Below are 22,666 nucleotides of genomic sequence, written 5' to 3' on the forward strand. Positions count from 1 at the left end.
CATTTTTCAGTGTTGGGAAGGTTTGCTTGGCAAATCCTCTTTTCAAGTATCTCAGGAACTTGTGAGACTTGGAAGGACTACTGCTGTCTTTCATGGGAAGAACGTGCACCCAGCTGCTTGCACTCCAGTGTGTGTGGTGAAGTTTATGTTGGCGCAGACTCTTCAGGCCTCCTGTACAGCCCTGGCCAGACAAGGCTTTAGGAAGAGCTCAATGGGAGAGCAGAGCATTTGGGACATATTTGTACCTAATTTGATTCATGAAGCAATCTGTCTAATCCACCTTTTTTCTAGTAATAAAATAGAGCAAAGGTATCCAAAGAAACATAAAGGGACCAGACCAAAAACTGGTCATTTTGTTTTAAATTGGAAAACATAGAGTAGACTTGCAGTAACAGCAAGCTTGAGACGAAATGCTCTGTGTTCAATTGGGAGTGCCTTTTTGTGTTAAAGCTCTTCAGAGGGACTTAAACTACTGTATATATTTTTATTTTTGAAAATTACATACCTTTGGTGGGACAAGTCAGATTGTTGTGGCCTTGGGATGAAGACACTGAGTCTGAGGACAGGTAAAGATAGTTGAGATTGTCAGGTTAAACAGAAAAGCTGCCTTGTTCATTCTGCAAGCAAATGAATTCTCTTTAGACGACTTGCTTTCCGCTATTTCTACATACTCAGCAGTGAGAACAGTGTGAAATGCCACTTCACTGTTAGCAGAGGTGTAGGATGGGACAGTGTGGGTTCCTGGAAGTCCCCTGGCTCTGCTTCCTGGCTGCTGTGCATGTGCATTGTCCTCCTGTTCTTGGGTGTAGTGCACCCTTTTTCTTCTATCTTCAAGGCTGCTCAGGTAGCTCCATGGTAGAGATTTCATTCTCAGGGCCTCCCAAAGCTGTGTATTATTTGACATTGTTCCATTTGAGGAAAAACTTTAAGAACAACTCAATGCTCTGGTCAGCAAGAAAGAATGTCATGAGAAACCTAAGTATTGAGACGTAAACCACTAAACCAAGTGAGGAACTGGGCCATTAACTGTATAGCAATAGCTAGATCATAGTTACCATTTTTCCCACCATCAAAGAAAGGTTAAATAGTTTCCATAACATGGAATGTGGACAAGGCTCCTACCCTTAATGCAGACTTAAATATGCAGCTGTTTGTCTCAGGCTATTTGTGGTGAATAAGCAGAGTATTTTTAAATGCTCTGGCAGCCTTGGAAAAATTGCAGGGCTTTAAAGTTGTTGACAAAATATTTCTTAAATAAATCTGCTTTAGAAATAGCTAAACATGGACAAAGTACTTTTAAATCTGACATGTAACTGCAAGTAGCTTTTTAAAGTGGTTGCTTAAAAACAATACATGACTGAAGGATTTGCAGCTCTAAGTTATTCTATTTGGAAGGGGTAGGTTGAAGGGCTTGCTTTCTTATTTTAGCTCTCAGCAGACCTATGCTTATGGTAGGAGAAAACCAAAAGTCTAAAGGGAACATTACACTGTCTTGGCTTTAAGCAGCTTTGCTGAAACACACTACCTGAGCTTTAACTGACTATCCCTGTAGAGATGAATGTGTGGGGCAAGTCCTCTTGCAGAGGGAACCCAGCAGGGCTGGGGTCTGCTGTGCCTCTGATCACCTGCTCGGTGTGGCAGGGTCCCTGTTAGCCTGTACATGCCCTAACACTGGGAGTTCAGTCTACCACCCAAGAAGGAGTGCCTGGTGCTCCTTCTTGGAGCCTAACACAGCCTAAAAATAAGTGGTGTTTTCCAAGTACCTAGGAAAGAAATTCTGAAGAGTTGGGAGTCTGTCTTCTCAGTCTAAGACGCCTCAGGTTTAAAAAAAAAAAAAGGAAAAGTATACATTTTGAGTTTGGCTTCCTTAAACTATTGGCAACAGAGAGAAACTCACATTCATGTTTTAACAAGCTCAATTACAGCTGCCCTGAGTGCCTGCCCATGGCCCACTTACTCCCCAGCACACTCTTCTAACAGGAATAGTATACAGAGAAGCAACACTCTGCTCTGGGTCTTAGACTCTTTTGGAATCCTACCTCTTTAAAATATATTTTGGTAGTTCTGAAAAAGCTGTGACCAGCAGTGAAATTCTTACTTAGTCCAAATGTGTGCTTTTATGTCTCAATCTTTGGACCCACTGCCAGAGAGACATCTGGCTAAAAAGAAACTCTTACACAGATAAGATCTTACGTAGATAACAATAAAAAACTTGTTGTAAATTAAAGCAAAGTGATCATGTTGGTCCTTGCTCTAAAAGGGAAAATATGTAAATGTACTAGTATAAGTTAGCTCTGTAGTTGTAATAAGTCACTTAGAAATTATTTGGCTTTGAGAAAATTTAAGTGTCAAACGGGAACATCTCCATCTTGAATGTAGTCACCCCAGCTATTAATTATTCTTAAACACATTCTCTAAAATTTAAAACAGGGACAGCATCTAAATGCTATTTGCAATAGTATTTCTTACCTGATACTTTTAAAGTAGCATATGTTCCTAATAGATACAAGTTAGAAAGTATGTTTCTTGACTTAATGTAAAGCCATATATATTGAAAGTGATGAGGTACTGTGGCCTTGGCGAACTTACTAAGTTGTGTTCCCTACTATAAAGTGATTTTTAAAAAAGAAAAAAAAAGCCTTACCTCCCAGTCCTCTACCAAAACTTTCCATAAAAAATTGAGGCCTATTTAAGTGCTATAAATTTAACCATTGATTAATCATGCTGGACTATATTTCCTTTAAGAGAATGTCAAATTGATATCACTAAGCCAAACCTCATCCCACTTGAAGAACAATAGTTATTACAGTTGTATTACAGGAAGGAGTCAAAATCAGTATTATAAATATTATACTTTATTGAATTCTAGAGCAGCTAATCTACCCTCCCACGCTGACCAATGACAATAAGAACAGAAAAAATATAAGAAGTTTAAAGCAAGAGTATACACCACGTTAAAAATGTTTTAACAACTTTCACTGTACTGGTGAGCAGTTAAAATACCCTAAAGTATACAGCAATGATCCTTTCTTGTTCAAAACAACAAGAAGTCATTTCACTTGGGATTCTGAAGTGAATTTATTCACACGGATTGTGCCCTTTGCTTTATAGTAAGGTTCTGGCTTACAGAGCCCTCTTCCCATCCTCTAATGCTCACTCTGAAATACAGCAATCAACCCTACAAGATAGAGGAGGCTGGAATGGGGTAGCATGAGCCACACTACGTAGTCCACACTAATGAATTTTAGTCACTTCTGCTGTAATTTAAGAAGGTTCCTCCTTTTCTTTTCAGGGGGCTTGCTTCCTTGTCTTCTTTCAGCTACATTCTTCTATAGATTTATCCCAGACGAAAAAATGTTTTTGGATAACATAAGCATTTTTGCTATCCATCAAAAAAATGTAGAAATGGATGAAGACTTTTGCCTCAAAATGAAATCGTTGCAGTCCGTTTCAGACCAGCCCTATAGCAAGCAGAGAACAGTTCTGCAAAGCCAATGACAGACAGCAGCCTTACCAGAGTTACTGAGGACACTTAAAGGCTTGTAAAAGGAACCTTGACCTTAACAGAAAACTACATATGATAATGGAAACAATATATTTCACCACAGATATACAATACTGTGTAATGCACTGAAAAAGATGAATTTTGGAGTAAAAGCACAATTTGTAACATAACAGTATTTTTGGATCACCTCTTCCCATCCTCCTTGCTTTTCTCTGAGACCCTGCACCACCCTTAGTGTATCCAGATACACTACAACATAATGATGATGAAACAAGACAAGGAAACAGTGTCACAAGCCACAATGGAGCCATCTGCATGCAATTCAGCCTGGGTTTACCCTTACTTTCTTCCAATACATTCTCCATTACTATTTTGAACCATCTGCAAAGAGTACAGACACACAAACTAAAACAAAAGTATCTCCCTATGATTAGAATATTTTCAAGTCTTCAGAAATTTTCCAGATCTACCTTTGAGGGAGCTCCCCTCCCCCAACCAGAACCCAAATAGGAACATCCTTTTCTCCTGTGAGTCCTCTAAACTTGTTTAATGGGTGCTCAGAGTTTTGGTTTTCCTCCTTATTCTTCTTCTTCCTCCTCCTCATCATCATCTTCATCATGGCAGTGTGTAATTTCTTGGGGGGCCAGTGGGAAGAGGTTGGGAGGTTTAATCTCGCTAATTGACCGTGTCAACTGATGCCGCTTATAGTCAGTATCTTTGAAATCCACTGACGTGCGGTTCCGGGTGGCAAGTGGGGACTCCATCTCATTGATGTCTACATGTGTGTGCTCCACTGTTGATTCATGAGGCATCTAGAACAAAATCAGAAGCTCAGAAAGCAGGTGGAGCAAAATAGCTGTTTCCCAAATCGTAACCCCTCTCACTCTGTTAGGTGGCCATCCAGAGGAAGGTGTATAATGGACCAGAGGCCAAGCCAATTTAGATACTGAAGTATCTTCCTGGAACTACCTAGAACTGCCTATCTTCTCTCTTCCCAACCCTCAAAACTCCGCCCAGATTGTTTACTATAGCCTGAAACTGGTAAGATGGGAAAGAAGAGATTCTTACTTTCTATTTCACAGCAAAAAACAGTCCTGAAACATAGATCAGTATCAGAACACGGAAATATAAAATCCTCATTTCTCTCAATTAGTACTAACAGAAAAGGAAGTTCTTTGCCATTCAAATAACTTTATTAATAAGTAGATTTCAGAGAGTAAAGTTATACTCTATAACATTCTATCTTGATCATACTTTCTCTTTTTTGTGCAACCACGTTTTGCACATTAGAAAGAAATGATCTAAGGGCCAGCCCAGTGGCACAAGTGGTTAAGTGCGTGCACTCTGCTGCAGTGGCCCAGGGTTCACCAGTTCAGATCCCGGGTGCGCAGTGACGCACCGCTTGGCAAGCCATGCTGTGGCGGTGTCCCATATAACGTAGAGGAAGATGGGCATGGATGTTAGCCCAGGGCCAGTCTTCCTCAGCAAAAAAAGAGGAGGATTGGTAGATGTCAGCTCAGAACCAATCTTCCTCAAAAATAAATAAATAAATAGTTACATGGCACCTTTAAAAAAAAAAAAAGGGGGGGGGCCAGCCTGGTGGCACAAGTGGTTAAGGGCGCGCTCCGCTGCGGTGGCCCAGGGTTCGCCGGTTTGGATCCCGGGCGCGCACTGACGCACTGCTTGGCAGGCCATGCTGTGGCGGCGTCCCATATAAAGTGGAGGAAGATGGGCATGGATGTTAGCCCAGGGCCAGTCTTCCTCAGCAAAAAAAAAAAAAAAAGAAAGAAAGAAAGAAAAGAAAAGAGGAGGATTGGCGGATGTTAGCACAGGGCTGATCCCCTCACCAAAAAAAAAAAAATCACACACACACACAAAAAAACAAAGAAATGAGCTAAAACCTCCTGTGCCATCCCACAAAGCTGGTTGCAGATCTCAGCCTTAAGAGTGTATCTTAACTGTAAATAGTAGCTTAAGGTTGGATTAACTCACCAAGACGTGGGCAGCTCTGAAGAGGTAGCTGAATGGGTAATATAGCAAATTGATGAAGGATGCTGCATAGAGATCAGCATAGCGCATCACCTGACTAGCAAAGAGGGTCTGCCGGGAGCCACTGCGAAACAGGCTTCCCATCATCCCATAGCACATGTCCATGTCGTGAGTTACTTTCTAAAACAAAGAATGAGATTGAGTCTCAGCTCATTCAACAAATACTTATTGAGCACTGGCTATGGGCCAGTCCCCAAATAAAATCAAAACTATGAAAATCACTTAAACTTATTTTCCAAGTTTTCTCCCAAATCCCATTTGGATACCTTAATACGTCTCTGGATGGAGCTAATGTCTGGGCGCTCATTGCTGCTGCTGTCAAGGTGCCTGAAGACAAAAGAAAAATCCAATGAATCTCTAGAAAGGACATCTCTTACACCTAGATTGACTCCCAAAAAGGTAGATGGTTTTTAGGGAAGAAATTTTTAGAATTAGGAAACTTACTTGTAGAGTTCAGCCAAGAAAACATCCAAGCTCTGAAGTTCTTCGAAAAGTGCTAGTTAAGGTTTGGAAGGAAAAGAAAATGTTTTAAATAAATCAAATAAAAAGCATCCAGTTTTTAATTGCTGCTGAAACTAAATTAAAAGGTTACAAACATGACTGAAAAGTAAAGTTATAAGTGTATAAAATGACTTCCTCTTCCCTCTTCAGAAAACCCACTGATGACCTGCTTTGAGTCTGGCAGCAGGTGAACGCAATTTCCTCTTTAACTGCCTTTCCTCCTACTTAAACACCACTGATTAAAACTCTCTCTTCCAACTGGATGCTGATTCTGAGCTTTTGTTACAAAGTGCCAATTCACACCCCAACTTAGGTGTATCAGCAAAGCAAGTGTTAATTCTATTTTCAGATGAAAGAATGAGAATTAGGTTGACTTGTCCAGAGTCACAAGTCCAAGAATTAGAGCCAAATCACCTAGATTTCTAAAATTTCATAGGTGGAAAGTTGAAAATGTGGATGAAAGGCTAGCCAGAAAATCCCACTGATAAGTACAAACAATAGCAACAGCCAACATCTGTTGTATGCTTTCTATGTGTTCCAGTCCTTCTCAACCTGGGTTCCCCAAAGAGAATTAAGCCCTAACATATCCATTGTATATAACAAATTTTATTGTCTACCATTTTTGGGAGAACTGAGAGTCATTCCAATCATGTTCTGTGTTCTGTGGTTCAGACGAGGAGCCTTGGTTGACAAGGGTTGTTACTTCTAGCTTCTTTATACACACATTACCTCAGGTAAGTCTCATCAGATTTATGAAGCAGGTATTATCCTCCTCATTTCTACATTTGAGGAAACTACGGCACAGGATGTCTCAGTAACTTGCCTAAGGACATGAAGATACTAAGAGGTGGAGCCAGGCTAACTACCTGAGGCAGGCTGAGTTTCTGGAGGCAGTACCTTTCACCACACTACAGGTGATGCTAGCTAGGAAAGGACTGGTTGGAGAACTTATGTGTCAAACGTCTTTACATGACTAGATGCACAGCTCAATTCAGTGTACGCAGTGCAGCTCAGTGCAGAGAATGCAATTTGGCCTCATTCTGTACTTCTCAGAAGAGCAAATAAAAAACAGCAGGAGGTGATTAACACTCAGAGCCATCAATGCCCCAGAATCACAGATATGGGGGGTAGCAGAGGGACTGGAACTAGCAGGCATGGTTGGACAAATGTGGGACTACAGACAAAAGTGGAATTCACAGTTTAGTTGCTGCTGTAATATAACTCAGGACAGTAACCTTCTATACTTATCCTTGATGGGGTTCAAGAATAAGGCTGAACAAGATAACCTCCATATTTCTTCAAATTCTGGAGTTCCAGCTACATGGTAAGGAGGTATCCAAATATCAGGTGCCATTCTTTTGACTACCTCTGCCCCCCTGCATACAAAGTGATGGTTCTTCAAAGAGGATTGATTCACAGCTGGCCATTTAGATACAAACTAGCTATGTCAAAGATTTATAAAATAAGAGTAATGGCTCCTTACAACTCTTATCAGTCCAGACATGCAGCTCTTGTGCAAGTTCAGGAATCACCAAGAAAGTTCGCCACCCTTGTCGTTTCTTTGATTTTAAAATGTCCCCAAAAATGTGATCTCCAATATACAGAATGTCCTTGCCCTTGGCTCCCAACAGATCACAGATTGTATCAGATGAACCTGAAACAGTGGAATGAACAATGAGAAAACAAAAATGTCTCCATATTAAAAACCAGTCTTCCAAGTACCATAACACCATTAAATACTGTGCTGATTAATTTTATTCCTATAATTATGCGAGGAACAGACTAGAAAAAGGGCTCAACTTTCTTAAAGACAGAGACCCACTATTGTCGTTTTTTCATCATTCCTTTTATTGCCTTTAAGCCAAGGCCTTCAGCTCCATTGTCCTGATCAGAGTTCCTGATCACCAAATCCAAGAACAACAAAACTACATCTCAACTTAGCGAATATAACCCTCAAAAGTACCACCACCATTTCTTATCAAAGATCTTCCTTTAAGTTGGCTTTGTTCAACTGTTTCTCACTCCAACAAAGTATGTGTCTGTGTCCATAGGGGCTCCTTGAAAACCCCTTTGAACCACCCCAAATGATTCCAGGACACTGAGAAAAGGCCTCAAATAGGTAAAAGAAGGATGGGGAAAAACTGATCCTTTCAGTGAAAATCAAATATTCATTAGGACATACTAACAACTCAAACTTATTCTCCGTGACTCCTATAACATTAGTAGGTGACTCAAGTATTTACCTTCAGTAGATGATATCTAGAGAATACTAAAAAATATATGTGGCATTATGCCAGGAGGACACCAAAGCTTTCATAGTGAGGTCTGAGCAAAGACACTAAATAGGGAAGTCTGTGACTCACCTCCTGAGTAGACAATGCCATGCTGTAAGGGGCCTGTGTAGGTACCAATTTTCAGCTTGCCAGTTTTCTGTGAGAAGAGAATATGGACTTTGTAATACTTTATCATTCTATCACAATCTCCACCCAAAATGCTACTGGGCTAGGTAGCCAAATGAGCGGCACTTTTGAATTATATTCTTCTGAATTATCTGACTATCTCAATTAAGACCAAAACTCTTAATTTCAAAAGAGAGATATGGCTAATAAGTTAAAAAATACCTGTGTCCTTAGGGAAAGTAGGAGTGGGGCAAGGGGAAACATGAAGGACAATGTGCTAGCAGATAGATCATCCTCTCAACTTACAGTATCCACCTGACGCAGTACAGTGCCTTCTCCAAAAAAGAGTGGTTTCCGTGCATCCACCAAGATCAGGTCAAAGTAGGACTGCCATGGTCGATGGGAGCTCCCAGGCTGATGAAGCAGAAACAGCAAAAGCCAAAACATCACTCCTAACCTTAAGGCACTAATTATTTAATCTCACTCAAGGTATGTAGAAATATGAAGCACAATCAGAAGATCCTACCATTTTATTAAAAACATACTGTCTTATTAAAAATGTAAATAATGATTCAATCTACATTTTTAAATCATTTCATCTACTACTTATTAACTTATTTCACAGCTTTAATATATGAAAGAAAGTCTGCTCCCACTCAAAAGGGCTAAGGAGAGATACAAATCAATACTCAAGAGATAGATTAAGAAAGAGGCAGATCAGCATAAGTGAAGTATACAAACTAACATGAAACTACTATTAGGAAATTTTACTGTTTATATTCTCAGAATGATGGCTCTACGTACACAATGGCCTTTGGCTCATATTGCAGGCTCATCACAGCACTAATGTAGAAGTTATGCCTATTAAAAGTATTTCCATCCTGAAATGGAACCATGGCATTCACCTTCTAAGGTCAAGCTAAAGAGCACTGCATACTGTGCTTTCAGGTGATTTCAAAACAGGGACATTTACCGACATTTATTCAAAGAAGCCTAGGACTAAAATTCCACAAGTATGTGACTAAGTTCAGTGAGTATTCCTTAAACCTAAGAGTAGCCATACTGCAGGAATGAAGACCTCTCTGCTAAATATCAAGGTTAACTGTTCTCTTGGCACAAAACTCAGCAGTAAGTTAACAGCAGATTCTAGAAGTTGTCAAGGATATACACATTTTCTCTGTTTCTTTTAATCAGATATGTTCCTCAACCTGAAAATTCCTTTCATTGCCACACAAACTTAACAATGCTGCATAGAACTTGTTGGGCATAAAATATTCTGATCCCATCCTACTAAATACCACGTGAAATCTCTTATTTCTGTCTACTAAGTTTTCAAATTGCTAGTGACTTTAAATTATACTAGCTCCTGCATTACTTCTAATGTTAATGAAGATTTCTGGATGAGTCCTGACCAATTCCTTACCCTCAATATTCCAAGACGGTTAAACGCATTCATTATTACTAAAACAATGGTCTATTAAGTTTCATATAGTACCTTGGGGCCATGTGGGAAATCAAACAGGTAAGTCATAATTTTCTGGAAAAAAAACATCCAACATAAGGTCCATATACTACTACTGCAAAAGAGATATATAACACCTAAAAAAATCACACGCAAGTTTTTTATAAGACATATCTTTTTCAATATAGGATTCATCACATTCTTGTTTCCTCTAAAGTTTATGAAATCATGACAGTGGAAGCCAGAAATTAATGCTTCATTATAACAAACAAACAAAAGTTTCTGACATTCTCAGCAGGGCACAGGCTTCTTCCAGGCAATGTTTTTGTACAGATTCATCCATATATCCCTATCCAATTTTCCTAGTGGACTGGAACACATATTTGGAGGTAAGGGGCATCGATTTCTAAATCAACATTTTACATAAAGAGGATTGGGGAGCACTGAGAAACTTGTAACCATCTTAGCAAAAGGAAGATGAGGTTAAGGAGTTAAATCGGCTTTTCTACATGGTTTAATCATGGCAAGAAAAATCTAAGTTAAGAGGTAGTAAATTCTGATGGCAAGAGTCAAAACATCTTTGTACCATCTACTGCTGTCTGATTCTCAACAGCAGGGAGGGCAGGTACACATGTGCAGTAAAGGGTGTGACTGCTCAAGTTTATATAAATGATGCACTAAAGAGACACAGAAGCCATTTGAATCAGCGCAAATGTTTTAACTCCAAAATTAAAACTTTCAAGTAGCCAATTATAAGCAGGGACAATAGTCAAAAGAAATGTTTAGAAAAATTTCAGAACCACTCTGATATAGCCCTTATCCTACATATTTTTGTTTTTTTTCACTCTGCTTTCAAAAGGAAATCAAGAAAATCTACCCTCACTTAATGAACTACTATCCTCCTCATTATCTTCACAGTTATTTAGGCCAAAATAATTCCTCTGTATAAATAAACCAATATGAATATTAAGCACTTACATCTGTATATTTATAGTCGCTGTTGGTGGCAAGAAATACTTTCCCTACTTCCTTCATCCGGCTCAGAAGCAAAGGCAGTTTTCCCTGAAATGTAATATGATTATGAGCAAAACACTAAAACACAAATATATTTTCATTTACACTGTGGAATAGTCATATACTAGACTTTTGTCCACTGAAGTAGGAATAGGAGATGCCCTTTAAGGGTTAGTTGGTTTGTTTCAGAATTTTCCATTTAAAAGACCACACTATCACTATGCATGAATTATGTAATAACACATGTAGTATACATGGTATATTTAACATATAGATTTATATACAAAATGATACATATAAATGATTATATGCTTATTAAAAAAAAATCTCTACCTTCCTATGTCTGCCTCAGGAAAGAGTTTAAATTATCTTGTAATCTCTTAAAGTATGTGAATTAGATATGTTAAAGACCAGGAGAAGCTGATTTTAAACATCACCCACAAAATACTCTACATGGAGAGTATTAGATATTGCTTCATTGTGTATACTTTTGTTCTATAAAACACCTTGTAGAATGAAATGACGTGTGTGGGATGAAACCTAGAAATGCCCAGACACACCTGCAGATACTTGAGGAAATTCTAATTCCTGATGTGACCAGAAAAAAAAACAGCTTTTCCTTCTCCCACAGTAAACTGATTCCTTCACTCAAATTCTCCTGGACCACTCCTGAACTCCTCAGTGCTCTTTCTTGAAACAACAAGGATGGAGGTGGGAGTGGAGGGGAAACAGGAGGCACAACGACTAAAAACAATAAGAAATCTTTACCAAAGTACTTTGAGAAAATATGGCATTCTGCTACTTTTACTCTGTATGAAAAGGAAGAATTATCTCATCTTAGGGCTGTGTGTGTATGTGTGTGTGTTTACTTTTTATTTTCAAATAATTTCAGACTTCAGAAATGTTCTGAAAATAGTACAGAGGGTTCCCATATATTCTTCATCCAGCTTCCGTTAATATTAACATCTTAATCTCACATAACCACAGTACAATTATAAAAATTAAAAAATTAACATTGGCACAATGCTATTAACTAAACTACAGATTTAAAAAAAAATTTTTTTTTAATTTTATTTATTTATTTTTTCCTCCAAAGCCCCAGCAGATAGTTGTAGGTCATAGCTGCACATCCTTCTAGTTGCTGCATGTGGGACGCGGCCTCAGCATGGCCGGAGAAGCAGTGCGTCGGTGTACGCCCGGGATCGAACCCGGGCCGCCAGCAGCGGAGCGCGCGCACTTAACCGCTAAGCCATGGGGCCGGCCCTCAGATTTTTAAAAATTTTATGTTTTCCACTGATGTCTTTTAAGGTATTTTAAAGCTTTCCTCATCATTCCCTGTTGATAGGTTAAAGACAGTTTAAATAACAGTCGTATGTATGTTCATTTTTTAGATGATCTAGTGTTGTGATTATGATTTGGGTTACATTTAGCTGTGACTCCTGGCTTTACTACTTACTAACTGTATGAACTTAGGCAAGTTATTTAATCTCTCTATTCTTCAGTTTCTTCATCTATAAAGCAGAGGTAATAATACCTAACTCAGGGTTATATGGGAGATTAAATAGGATAATGCATATAATTACTTAGCACAGTGATGTGTGCACATAGTATCCACTCTAGCTGCTATTATTATAATTGGAGCTAAAAGGACAAATGAAATACTGGGTCTTCTTGCCTATCAACAAACAGGAAAAACTGTACTAAAACCTATGCTCTGGCTGAAACTCTTGGTGATTATACTCAGCACATATTACGCTAAAACAAAGAAATATCTTCCCTTGTCCATTTCATTATAAATATGCTTGTTATTCATTTCCCTAATAGGTAAAATAAGCTACCATGCAGGTCCATTTTCCCCTTATTACTTACATCTTTGACTACATACTTCTCAAGATTTTCAACTGTCTTTTCCTTAAGGGAGCCCTAGGGGAAGAAAGAAAAGAACAAAATCAGTTTTTAACAGTTGATAAGAAAAATTGTGTCTACTATCAATCCAAATGCATTTCTTAAGTATTTACCAATATGGAAAAGTAGATAAACTAGAGAAGGCCAGAATAAAGCAGCAGGTATGATTTGCTACAACTCTACCTTCAAAATGTATTCAAAACATAAAACTATTTTTATTTTAAACTAGAAATCAAAAGGCATTTCATATTTTATTCAGTAAAATTTATAGTAAATGTAATATTAGTTAATGTTATTAGTCAAGTGAGAGGTATTTGGAAAAAACAAATGGACCATAATCATCCTCAAAAGATGTGGTAAATATAATCTTAACACTAAATCTCATCTAAGTGACCTTGGGAAATGCAAACTGAAATAAGAGCTACAAGTCAAGCACCACCACTGAGGAAAGATCAGCATTACCTCTGAAAGCAGGACAGCCAAGGACAAGAACAAAAGTATTCTAGAGAGCTAGCACTAGGGGGGGCGAATCCTTTTTTTTTTAAAATCTGTTTTTTAAACAGATTTTTAAAAAATCTGCTCTATTTGCACTTGGAAAGTTAATGCCAGACCATGAAACACATGCCAGAGAATGAGCAGGTGAAGAAGCAGCTCCTAGGTACCTTGTAATGAACCCAGTCAACAGCATCTCTTACATCCTGAAACATACTCCGGTAAGACATGAAGAGGTCCCCATCTTTAAATCCTGTTTCACAGCTACAGAAAGATGAAAAGAACATGACAGAGAATCCAAAAGAGGGTAAATAAAATGATATCAGAATTTCCCAGGGGACCCAAAGTTTCCATTATCACATGGATAAAGGCTGTGTCTAATTAGGAAAATAATTACTCCCTAATGAAAATCCATTTTGACGACCAGAAATGACTAGTATTCAATGAAATACAATAATTGTGAACAAATACAAAGTGATAGAAGAACATACTGAATGGAAGCTAAAAGGCCAGTTCCAAAAATATCAAGTTCTTTTATTCGTCACTTTTAAGAAACCAATTCCCATCAAAGAATCATTTAAAACTTAAAATTGGTAATTTAGGTCCTCTCCACTCTGACTTTTCTGATGTTGTCTGTAGGTACAAAGGTATTGCCTATCTTCTATTTAGCTCAGTGACTTAATACTCTGCCAAATTTAGTGCCTTGAAGTGGATAATGCCTACAGAGGATAAGAAGTTAGCAAACTGGCATATATGGCTAAACCTTCAGCATACAATTTCCCCTAAAAAGGAGAGGATAACTTGTTGAAGACTTAAGCAAAATTTTACTTCAGGGAGATAAACAGTATTTATTCCACAACCAAATCTTGCTGGGCCTGGTAATGAAACTAAATTATCATCCCTGAATGGCTCCTGGGTAGCTGCTGTGAAATGAGTTGGGGGGTTTTAGTGTAATTCTGCTTGGACAGATAATCATCACACAAACCTCCCACTCAGTTGTCACAATTAGCACCTCTGCTGGCCGTCTTCATTCCCAGGAGAAGCCAATCAGAAGTGGTCCCTTCCAAACATGGCTGCAGCACACTGGCAAGGAGAGGGGCCGTGTGGGAGGTGAGAGCCTGCATGGAGCTGCTGGTGCTGTCCCATCTCTCAGGCTGGCAATGTTGCATCTCTCACTAGCACTAAATTCACTTCAGAAAAGCAGAAAAGACCTACAATGGCCAGTTCTCTAAAACCCTGCACATTAATTTTAAAAAATCAATTGGAAAAAGAAAATTATAGCATATACATACCTGGTGTATCTGGGACAATTAGTAAAAAAATCTACTAGGCAGGCCAACAGGTAGGTCTCTGAAAAAATGAAGAATAGATATTCATAAGCTATAAATGAGATAATTCAAACTTATTTCATTATCTCCCTTGAGCAAAGACAAATGATCATGGAAAGAAGGAAAAGCATCAGTATATGTAAGCATAGAATGAGTCTACCTGGTAGGTTGAACAGTGTGTTCAGAATGTAAAATCTTTCAGTGTCATCTCGTTGGATAAACTTATTTGGATACTGCTCTCTAGTTTCTGGTCTGAAAGAAAAATTTTAAAATGAACTGACATTCAAAAAATTTACATTATAATAACTGTGAGAAATATTCGTCATTGAAAAATTCATTCAAATATTTTGGATTGGTGGTTACCAGAGGGGAAGGGGGGAGGGAGGAGGGTGAAAGGGATAATTTTGCACATGTGTGTGGTGATGGGTTGTAATTAGTATTTTGGTGGTGAACATGATGTAGTCCATGCAGAAAGTACAATGATGTACACCTGAAATTTTTACAATGTTATAAACCAATGTTACTGCAATAAACAAAAAATTAAAAAAATTAAAAAAAAAAAAAAGAATAAATTAGTTGCTGCAAAAAAAAAAAAAATATTTTGGTGGCTACATGCAAGGCAGGGTTCAAAATATTACACGTGAGTAGCTATGAAGATGAATAAGGTTTGGGTTCCAGCCCTTAAAAAGTTCTCAGTCTGGTAAAGGAGGTGAGTCACATAGACAATTATAACAAGGAAAAATAATCACTACCACAAGAAAGGTGGAAAGAGCTATGAGAAAACCGAGGAAGGGGAGACTATCTCAATTCACAGGGCAGAGAGAAGTACATGTGGAAGTGAGGAGAGGAAAATCTAGGAAGGATTCACGAAAGTGGTGGCATATGATCCGGTCCTTAAAGGCTAAGTCAACAAATTCAGAAATGAGTCCAATTTGGGTAGACATAGGGGAGCAGAGAAAAATAAAAGCTAGAAAGATGAATTGAGGCAGATCATGCTATTGTTCTCTTACTTCATTCAGGGACAATACAGTGCCACTGACAGTTTTTTTTTTTTTTTTTAATTGATGTTTTAATAGTTTTTAACATTGTGAAATTTTGGGTTGTACATTTTTGTTTGTCCATCGCCATATATATGACTCCCTTCACCCCTTGTGCCCACCCCGCACCCTCACTGCCCCTGGTAACCGCAATACAGTTTTCGCTGTCCATGTGTTAGTTTATATTCCACATGAGTGAGATCATACAGTGTTTGTCTTTCTCTTTCTAGCTTATTTCACTTAACATAATATGCTCCAGGCCCATCCATGTTGTTGCAAATGGGACGATTTTGTCTTTTTTTTTATGGCTGAGTAGTATTCCATTGTATATATATACCACATTTCCTTAATCCAGTCGTCAGTTGAGGGACACTTAGGTTGCTTCCACTTCTTGGCTATGGTGAATAATGCTGCAATGAACATAGGGGTGCATAAGCCTCTTTGGATTGTCGATTTCAGGTTCATTGGATAGATTCCCAGTAGTGGGATGGCTGGGTCATAGGGCATCTCTATTTTTAATTCTTTGAGGAATCTCCATACCGTTTTCCATAGAGCCTGCACCAGTTTGCATTCCCACCAGCTGTGTATGAGGGTTCCTGTTTCTCCACATCCTCTCCAACACTTGTTTTTTGTCTTGGTGATTATAGCCATCCTAACGGGCGTGAGGTGATATCTTAGTGTTGTTTTGATTTGCATTTCCCTGATGATTAGTGATGTTGAACATCTTTTCACATGCCTATTGGCCATCTGTATATCTTCTTTGGAGAAATGTCTGTTCATTTCCTCTGCCCATTTTTTGATCAGGTTGTTTTTTTGTTGTTCAGTTGTGTGAGTTCTTTATATATTATGGAGATCAACCCCTTGTCAGATGTATGTTTTGCAAATATTCTCTCCCAGCTGGTGGGTTGTCTGTTCATCTTGATTCTGGTTTCATTTGTCTTACAGAAGCTCTTTAATTTGATAAAATCCCACTTGTTTACTTTTTCTTTAGTTTCCCTAGTCTGGGTAGGCATGTCATCTGAAAAGATTCCTTTATGACCAATGTCAAACAGTGTGTTGCCTATATTTTCTTCTATGAGTTTTATAGTTTCAGGTCTCACCTTCACGTCTTTGATCCATTTTGAGTTAATTTTTGTGAATGGCGATAGCAGATGGTCCACTTTCATTCTTTTGCATGTGGCTGTCCAGTTTTCCCAACATCATTTACTGAAGAGACTTTCCTTTCTCCATTGTATGTTCTTAGCACCTTTGTCGAAAATTAGCTGTCCGTATATGTGTGGTTTTATTTCTGGGCTTTCAATTCTGTTCCACTGATTGATCTGTGTGTCTGTTTTTGTACCAGTACCATGCTGTTTTGATTACTATTGCTCTGTAGTATGTTTTGAAGTCAGGGATTGTGATGCCTCCTGCTTTGTTCTTTTTTCTTAGGATTGCTTTAGCCATTCGGGGTCTTTTGTTGCCCCATATAAATTTTAGTATTCTTTTTTCTATTTCTGTGAAGAATGTCGTTGGGATTCTGATTGGGATTGCATTGAATCTATAGATTGCTTTAGGTAATATAGACATTTTAACTATGTTTATTCTTCCAATCCACATGCATGGGATATCTTTCCATTTCTTCATGTCATCATCGATTTCTTTCAATAATGTCTTGTAGTTCTCACTGTATAGATCATTCACCTCTTTGGTAAGATTTATTCCTAGGCATTTTATTCTTTTTGATGCAATTGTAAATGGTATTATCTTTTTGTGCTCTCTTTCTGTTAGTTCATTATTAGCATACAGAAATGCAACTGATTTTTGTAGATTGATTTTGTACCCTGCAACTTTGCTGTAGTTGTTGATTATTTCTAATAGTTTTCCAACGGATTCCTTAGGCTTTTCTATATATAAAATCATGTCATCTGCAAATAGTGAGAGTTTCACTTCTTTTTTTTTTTTAATTTTTTTTCCCCCCAAAGCCCCAGTAGATAGTTGTATGTCATAGCTGCACACCCTTCTAGTTGCTGTATGTGGGACGTGGCCTCAGCATGGCCGGAGAAGCGGTGTGTCGGTGCATGCCCAGGATCCGAACCCGGGCCGCCAGTAGCGGAGCGTACGCACTTAACCGCTAAGCCATGGGGCCAGCCCAAGAGAGTTTCACTTATTTGTTACCTATTTGGATTCCTTTTATTGCTTTTTCTTGCCTAATTGCTCCAGCCAAAACCTCTAGTACTAGGTTGAACAGCAGTGGTGAGAGTGGGCAGCCCTGCCTCGTTCCTGTTCTCAGAGTAATGGCTGTCAGTCTTTCCCCATTGAGTATGATGTTGGCTGTGGGTTTGTCATAAACAGCCTTTATTATGATGAGGTACTTTCCTTCTATTCCCATTTTGTTGAGAGTTTTTATCATAAATGGATGTTGTATCTTGTCAAATGCCTTCTCTGCATCTATTGAGATGACCATGTGGTTTTTATTCTTTGTTTTGTTGATGTGATGTATCACGTTGATTGATTTGCGGATGTTGAACCATCCCTGCATCCCTGGTATGAATCCTACTTGATCATGATGTATGATCTTTTTAATGTATTGCTGTATTCGGTTTGCCAATATTTTGTTGAGGATTTTTGCATCTATGCTCATCAGCAATATTGGCCTGTAATTTTCTTTCTTTGTATTGTCTTTGTCTGGCTTTGGTATCAGGGTGATGTTGGCCTCGTAGAATGATTCAGGAAGTGTTCCATCTTCCTCTATTTTTTGGAATAGTTTGAGAAGGATGGGTATTAAATCTTCTTTGAATGTTTGGTAAAATTCACTGGAGAAGCCATCTGGTCCTGGACTTTTATTTTTTGGGAGGTTTTTGATTACTATTTCAATCTCTTTACTTGTGATTGGTCTATTCAGATTCTCCATTTCTTCTTGGTTCAGTTTTGGGAGGTTGTATGAGTCTAAGAATTTATCCATTTCTTCTAGATTGTCCAATTTGTTGGCATATAATTTCTCATAGTATTCTCTTATAATCCTCGTATTTCCATGGTATCCGTTGTAATTTCTCCTCTTTCATTTCTAATTTTATTTACTTGAGCCTTTTCTCTTTTTTTCTTAGTAAGCCTGGCTAAGGGTTTGTCGATTTTGTTTATCTTCTCAAAGAACCAACTCTGTTTCATTAATCCTTTCTACTGTTTTTTTGGTCTCAATTTCATTTATTTCTGCTCTGATTTTTATTATTTTTCTCCTTCTGCTGACTTTGGGCTTTGTTTGTTCTTCTTTTTCTAGTTCTGTTAGGTGTAATTTAAGGTTGCTTATTTGGGCTTTTTCTTGTTTGTTAAGGTGGGCTTGTATCGCTATGAGTTTCCCTCCCAGGACCGCTTTTGCTGCATCCCATATGGTTTGGTATGGCATATTTTCATTTTCGTTTGTTTCCAGATAGTTTTTGATTTCTCCTTTAATTTCATCAATGATCCATTGGTTGTTCAGTAGCATGTTGTTTAATCTGCACATTTTTGTCACTTTCCCAGTTTTTTTTTCATGGTTCATTTCCAGTTTTATAGCATTATGCTCTGAAAAGATGCCTGTTATGATTTCAATCTTCTTAAATTTATTGAGGCTTGCTTTGTTTCCCAACGTATGGTCTATCCTTAAGAATGTTCCATGTGCGCTTGAGAAGAATGTGTAGTCAGCTGTTTTTGGATGGAGTGCTCTGTATATGTCTACTAGGTCCATCTTGTCCAGTTTTTCATTTAAGTCTACTATTTCTTTATTGACTTTTTGTCTGGATGATCTATCCATTGATGTAAGTGGGGTACTAAGATCCCCTACTATTATTGTGTTGCTGATAATGTCTCCTTTTAGGTTTGTTAATAGTTGCTTTATGTACATTGGTGCTCCTATGTTAGGTGCATATATATTTATAAGTGATATGTCGTCTTGGTGGAGTGTCCCTTTTATCATTATATATTACCCTTCTTTGTCTTTCTTAACCTATTTTATCTTGAAGTCTACTTTGTCTGATGTGAGTATGGCAACACCTGCTTTCTTTTGTTTGCCATTAGCTTGGAGTATTGTCTTCCATCCTTTCACTCTGAGCCTGTGCTTGTCTTTAGTGCTGAGATGTGTTTCCTGGAGGCAGCATATTGTTGGGTCTTGCTTTTTAATCCATCCTGCAACTCTGTATCTTTTGATTGGAGAGTTCAATCCATTTACATTTAGGGTAATTATTGATATATGAGGGCTTAATGTTGCTGTTTCGTCACTTTTGTGTTTCCTTTGTTTCTTGTCCCATTTGTTTCGGACTGCCAATTCAGTTTGGTTGTTCTGTCTTATGACTCTTCTAGTTTTCTTTTTGTTTATCATATGTGGTTTTGTTTTGATTATTTGTTTAGTGGTTACCTTGAGGTTTGTGTAAAAAATCTTGTGTATGAGATATTCCATTATTTGATGGCCTCCTATTTCCTTATACTAAGTCAATTCAATCACTTTCCTCTTCCCCTTCCTAAGTCGTTCTTGTTATACCTTATTCTATCTTGTGTTGTGGCTGTGTGTTTACAGTGATGAGGTTAAATTTATTTTTGGTGAATTCCTTCCTTTGATCTTTGATTTTAGTATTTAAGTGGTTGCTAACCTATTCCAGTAAAGATCTACTATTTTTCTGAGTTTATCTACCTATTTTTCTCCTTGCTCCAAGCTTTGTATTCCCTTTCTCTTTTTTTCAGGCCTGAGGGCCTTCTTGAGTATTTCTTGTAGACAGGGTCTTGCCACTGACAGTTTTTAAGCAGAGGCTAAAACCATCAGAGCTGAAGTGTAAAAATATTAAATTAGTAGCAGTTTTAGATAAAATGGAGAAAGAAATGTAATGTGTTACAAATTCTTCCTATCCCTTTGTAATGTGACTTTGCAGTTCCTCTGATTAAGAGGCTCAGTCTGTTTGTCCATCCTTGAGTATAGACTTGATCAGCTGCAAATGGGATCCAAGCAGAAACTGAGAAAACACTGTATTGTGGCTTGCCTACTCTTGCTGCACTTGGAACTCTGAGACTACTATGTATGTGAATGAGAGAGAAGTAACCTGCTGGAGAATAAAAGGCTATATGCCGCAGTGAGGCACCCCAGCCAACAGGCTGCCAACTGCCAGACATGTGAGCAAGGCCATTCTAGATCAGCTGAGCAACCCCAGAACTGCCCAGCTGACTCGCAGAATTTTGAGCTCAATAAAATGTTCATTGTTTTAAGCCACTAAGTTTTGAAGTAATTTATTATGCAGCAAAAGCTAACTGACACAGAGACAAAAGACTAGGAAATCAGTTAGGTGGTTACTGCAGTAGTCCAGATGAGATCAGTAGGGGCCTGTCCTAGAGTGGTGGCAAAGGAAATTATTATAGGGAAGAATGTATTCACGAGAGATTGCCGAAGTAAAATGAACAAGATCAGGCAATGATTGGACGTGGCAGACAGAAGACATAATTGTCCAAGATGATGATGCTCACACTAAGTTGTCTCTGAGAGGGTAGTGGTACCATTAACGGAAATATGAAAACGAGATAAGAAGTAGAGGTAAAGGAGGTTTATGTTGGATACATTAAGCTCAAAATTAACAGATTTTTATAGGCAATTAGAAACAAAAGTCAAGAACTTCAAACAGAGATTCAGACTTGAGAGATAACTGGGATCATCTATGCCCAGGTAATAGAAGAAGTCAAGAAGACTATTAGAGTAGATGAGGCCACTTAAGAGTGCAGAGAAGGAAGAGAAGACTGAGACTAGAACCACAGAGAACATTTAAGGTTTAAAAGAAAAAAAAACAGTGAAATGGATAGAAGTTGTTAGAGATGCATGAGAAGCTTGGAGAGTGAAATGAAGCACTGCAAGAGGAAGAAGGGGATAGTATTAATAAAAGTATTATAGAGAAATCAAAAAGGAGAAAGACTAAAATATAAAAATACACAATTTTCATGGTGAATATATTGAGATTAACTAATCTAAATAGAGGACATCCAATTTAAAGTTCATACTCAGAGTAACTTGGGTAAATTCCTGCTTGAGTTTGTTAACTACAAACGGCATAAACTCCAGTAAAATCACATTAGCTCCCTGTCTTAAGTCACTCATCTGAAATAAGAGTTCCCAATAAAGAATAACTTTGTAGAATATCTCATCTGCTAGCCTTGCAAGGTTCTCTGTAATGAAAATTAAGGTGGAAGGAAATAGTAATGATATGCTTTCCTCAGTCAGGTTAGTAAGATGACATTGTCCCCTTAGATATAATATGCTTTCCTATTCCCTTCTTCATTAAAGAGTAATTCCTTTACATAAGGATGGTTAACAGCTATTTTTTAGGCAATTAGAACCCAAACTGACTTATAAATACAGTTAGCAATTACGCTTTGTTTAAATTAAGTGTCAAATCATATTAGTATATATTTAAGATAAAAATTTGGTCATTACCTAGGCTTTTAGAATGCAGTTTCTCATTTGCCATGGACATGACCAGAAAAGAAATTTCGCATTACGTTTTTTTCCTGCTACCTTGCTAGCATTCAGCCTATTGGGAACATTTTAAAAATAAATAAATAAAATTTAAAAATTTAAAAATTAATTCGGGGGAGGTAATGTATCATCAAAGAAGGAATGCTAGATTTGGAGTTGGGAGGAAAAGTTATAGTACAGACTACTGCTAACTTTCTGCGATGCAGAGGATAAAGATTTGAACTCAATGTTATCCTATTCTAAAACTTGAAAAGACTTTCCCATTGTCCAAAAAAGAGGTCCCAAATCATTAGCAAGGCATGTAAGGTGATGCCTGATAGAGCCCTGACTTCCCTCCAGCCTTGACCACCACTACACTTCAGTAACTCTCTCTTTCCCTCCCTCCTCAGTCTCCTTTCTCCATGGGCTTTTCCTTTTGACTCAAAAGACTGTACAGTGCTAAGTGCTGTTTGAATGATTCTGCATTAACTCATAAATGACTTATTTTTGAAACACTATTAAATGTATTTCCAAA

At 38.0% G+C, this 22,666-nt stretch overlaps 1 protein-coding gene and 1 non-coding gene across 7 annotated transcripts in view; one reads left to right on the forward strand and one right to left on the reverse strand.

The window, feature by feature from the left end:
* Nucleotides 1–2,837: 2,837 nt before the first annotated feature.
* The window catches only part of NT5C2 (5'-nucleotidase, cytosolic II), a 107,441-nt gene continuing 87,612 nt past the window's right edge, over nucleotides 2,838–22,666 (reverse strand). For 5 of the 6 annotated variants that reach the window (XM_058543906.1, XM_058543905.1, XM_058543909.1 and 2 more), the window contains 13 exons: nucleotides 14,816–14,907; nucleotides 14,620–14,677; nucleotides 13,498–13,591; nucleotides 12,800–12,853; nucleotides 10,895–10,978; nucleotides 9,950–9,991; nucleotides 8,761–8,868; nucleotides 8,419–8,485; nucleotides 7,539–7,709; nucleotides 5,999–6,050; nucleotides 5,821–5,881; nucleotides 5,498–5,674; nucleotides 2,838–4,317 (listed from right to left, as the gene is read on the reverse strand). In XM_058543906.1, the coding sequence (XP_058399889.1) occupies nucleotides 4,084–4,317; nucleotides 5,498–5,674; nucleotides 5,821–5,881; nucleotides 5,999–6,050; nucleotides 7,539–7,709; nucleotides 8,419–8,485; nucleotides 8,761–8,868; nucleotides 9,950–9,991; nucleotides 10,895–10,978; nucleotides 12,800–12,853; nucleotides 13,498–13,591; nucleotides 14,620–14,677; nucleotides 14,816–14,907 (1,294 nt within the window). In that variant the 3' untranslated portion in view covers nucleotides 2,838–4,083. Of the gene's footprint in view, nucleotides 4,318–5,497; nucleotides 5,675–5,820; nucleotides 5,882–5,998; nucleotides 6,051–7,538; nucleotides 7,710–8,418; nucleotides 8,486–8,760; nucleotides 8,869–9,949; nucleotides 9,992–10,894; nucleotides 10,979–12,799; nucleotides 12,854–13,497; nucleotides 13,592–14,312; nucleotides 14,571–14,619; nucleotides 14,678–14,815; nucleotides 14,908–22,666 lie in introns of those variants that run through there. The other variant, XM_058543910.1, reaches the window with a different exon arrangement.
* Nucleotides 22,101–22,222, forward strand: LOC131407770 (small nucleolar RNA SNORA32). Its single transcript, XR_009220635.1, has one exon. It is a non-coding gene; the product is annotated as a small nucleolar RNA SNORA32 (small nucleolar RNA).

Source organism: Diceros bicornis, chromosome 6 (assembly GCF_020826845.1).
Source record: "Diceros bicornis minor isolate mBicDic1 chromosome 6, mDicBic1.mat.cur, whole genome shotgun sequence".
Taxonomy (NCBI): Eukaryota; Metazoa; Chordata; class Mammalia; order Perissodactyla; family Rhinocerotidae; genus Diceros; species Diceros bicornis.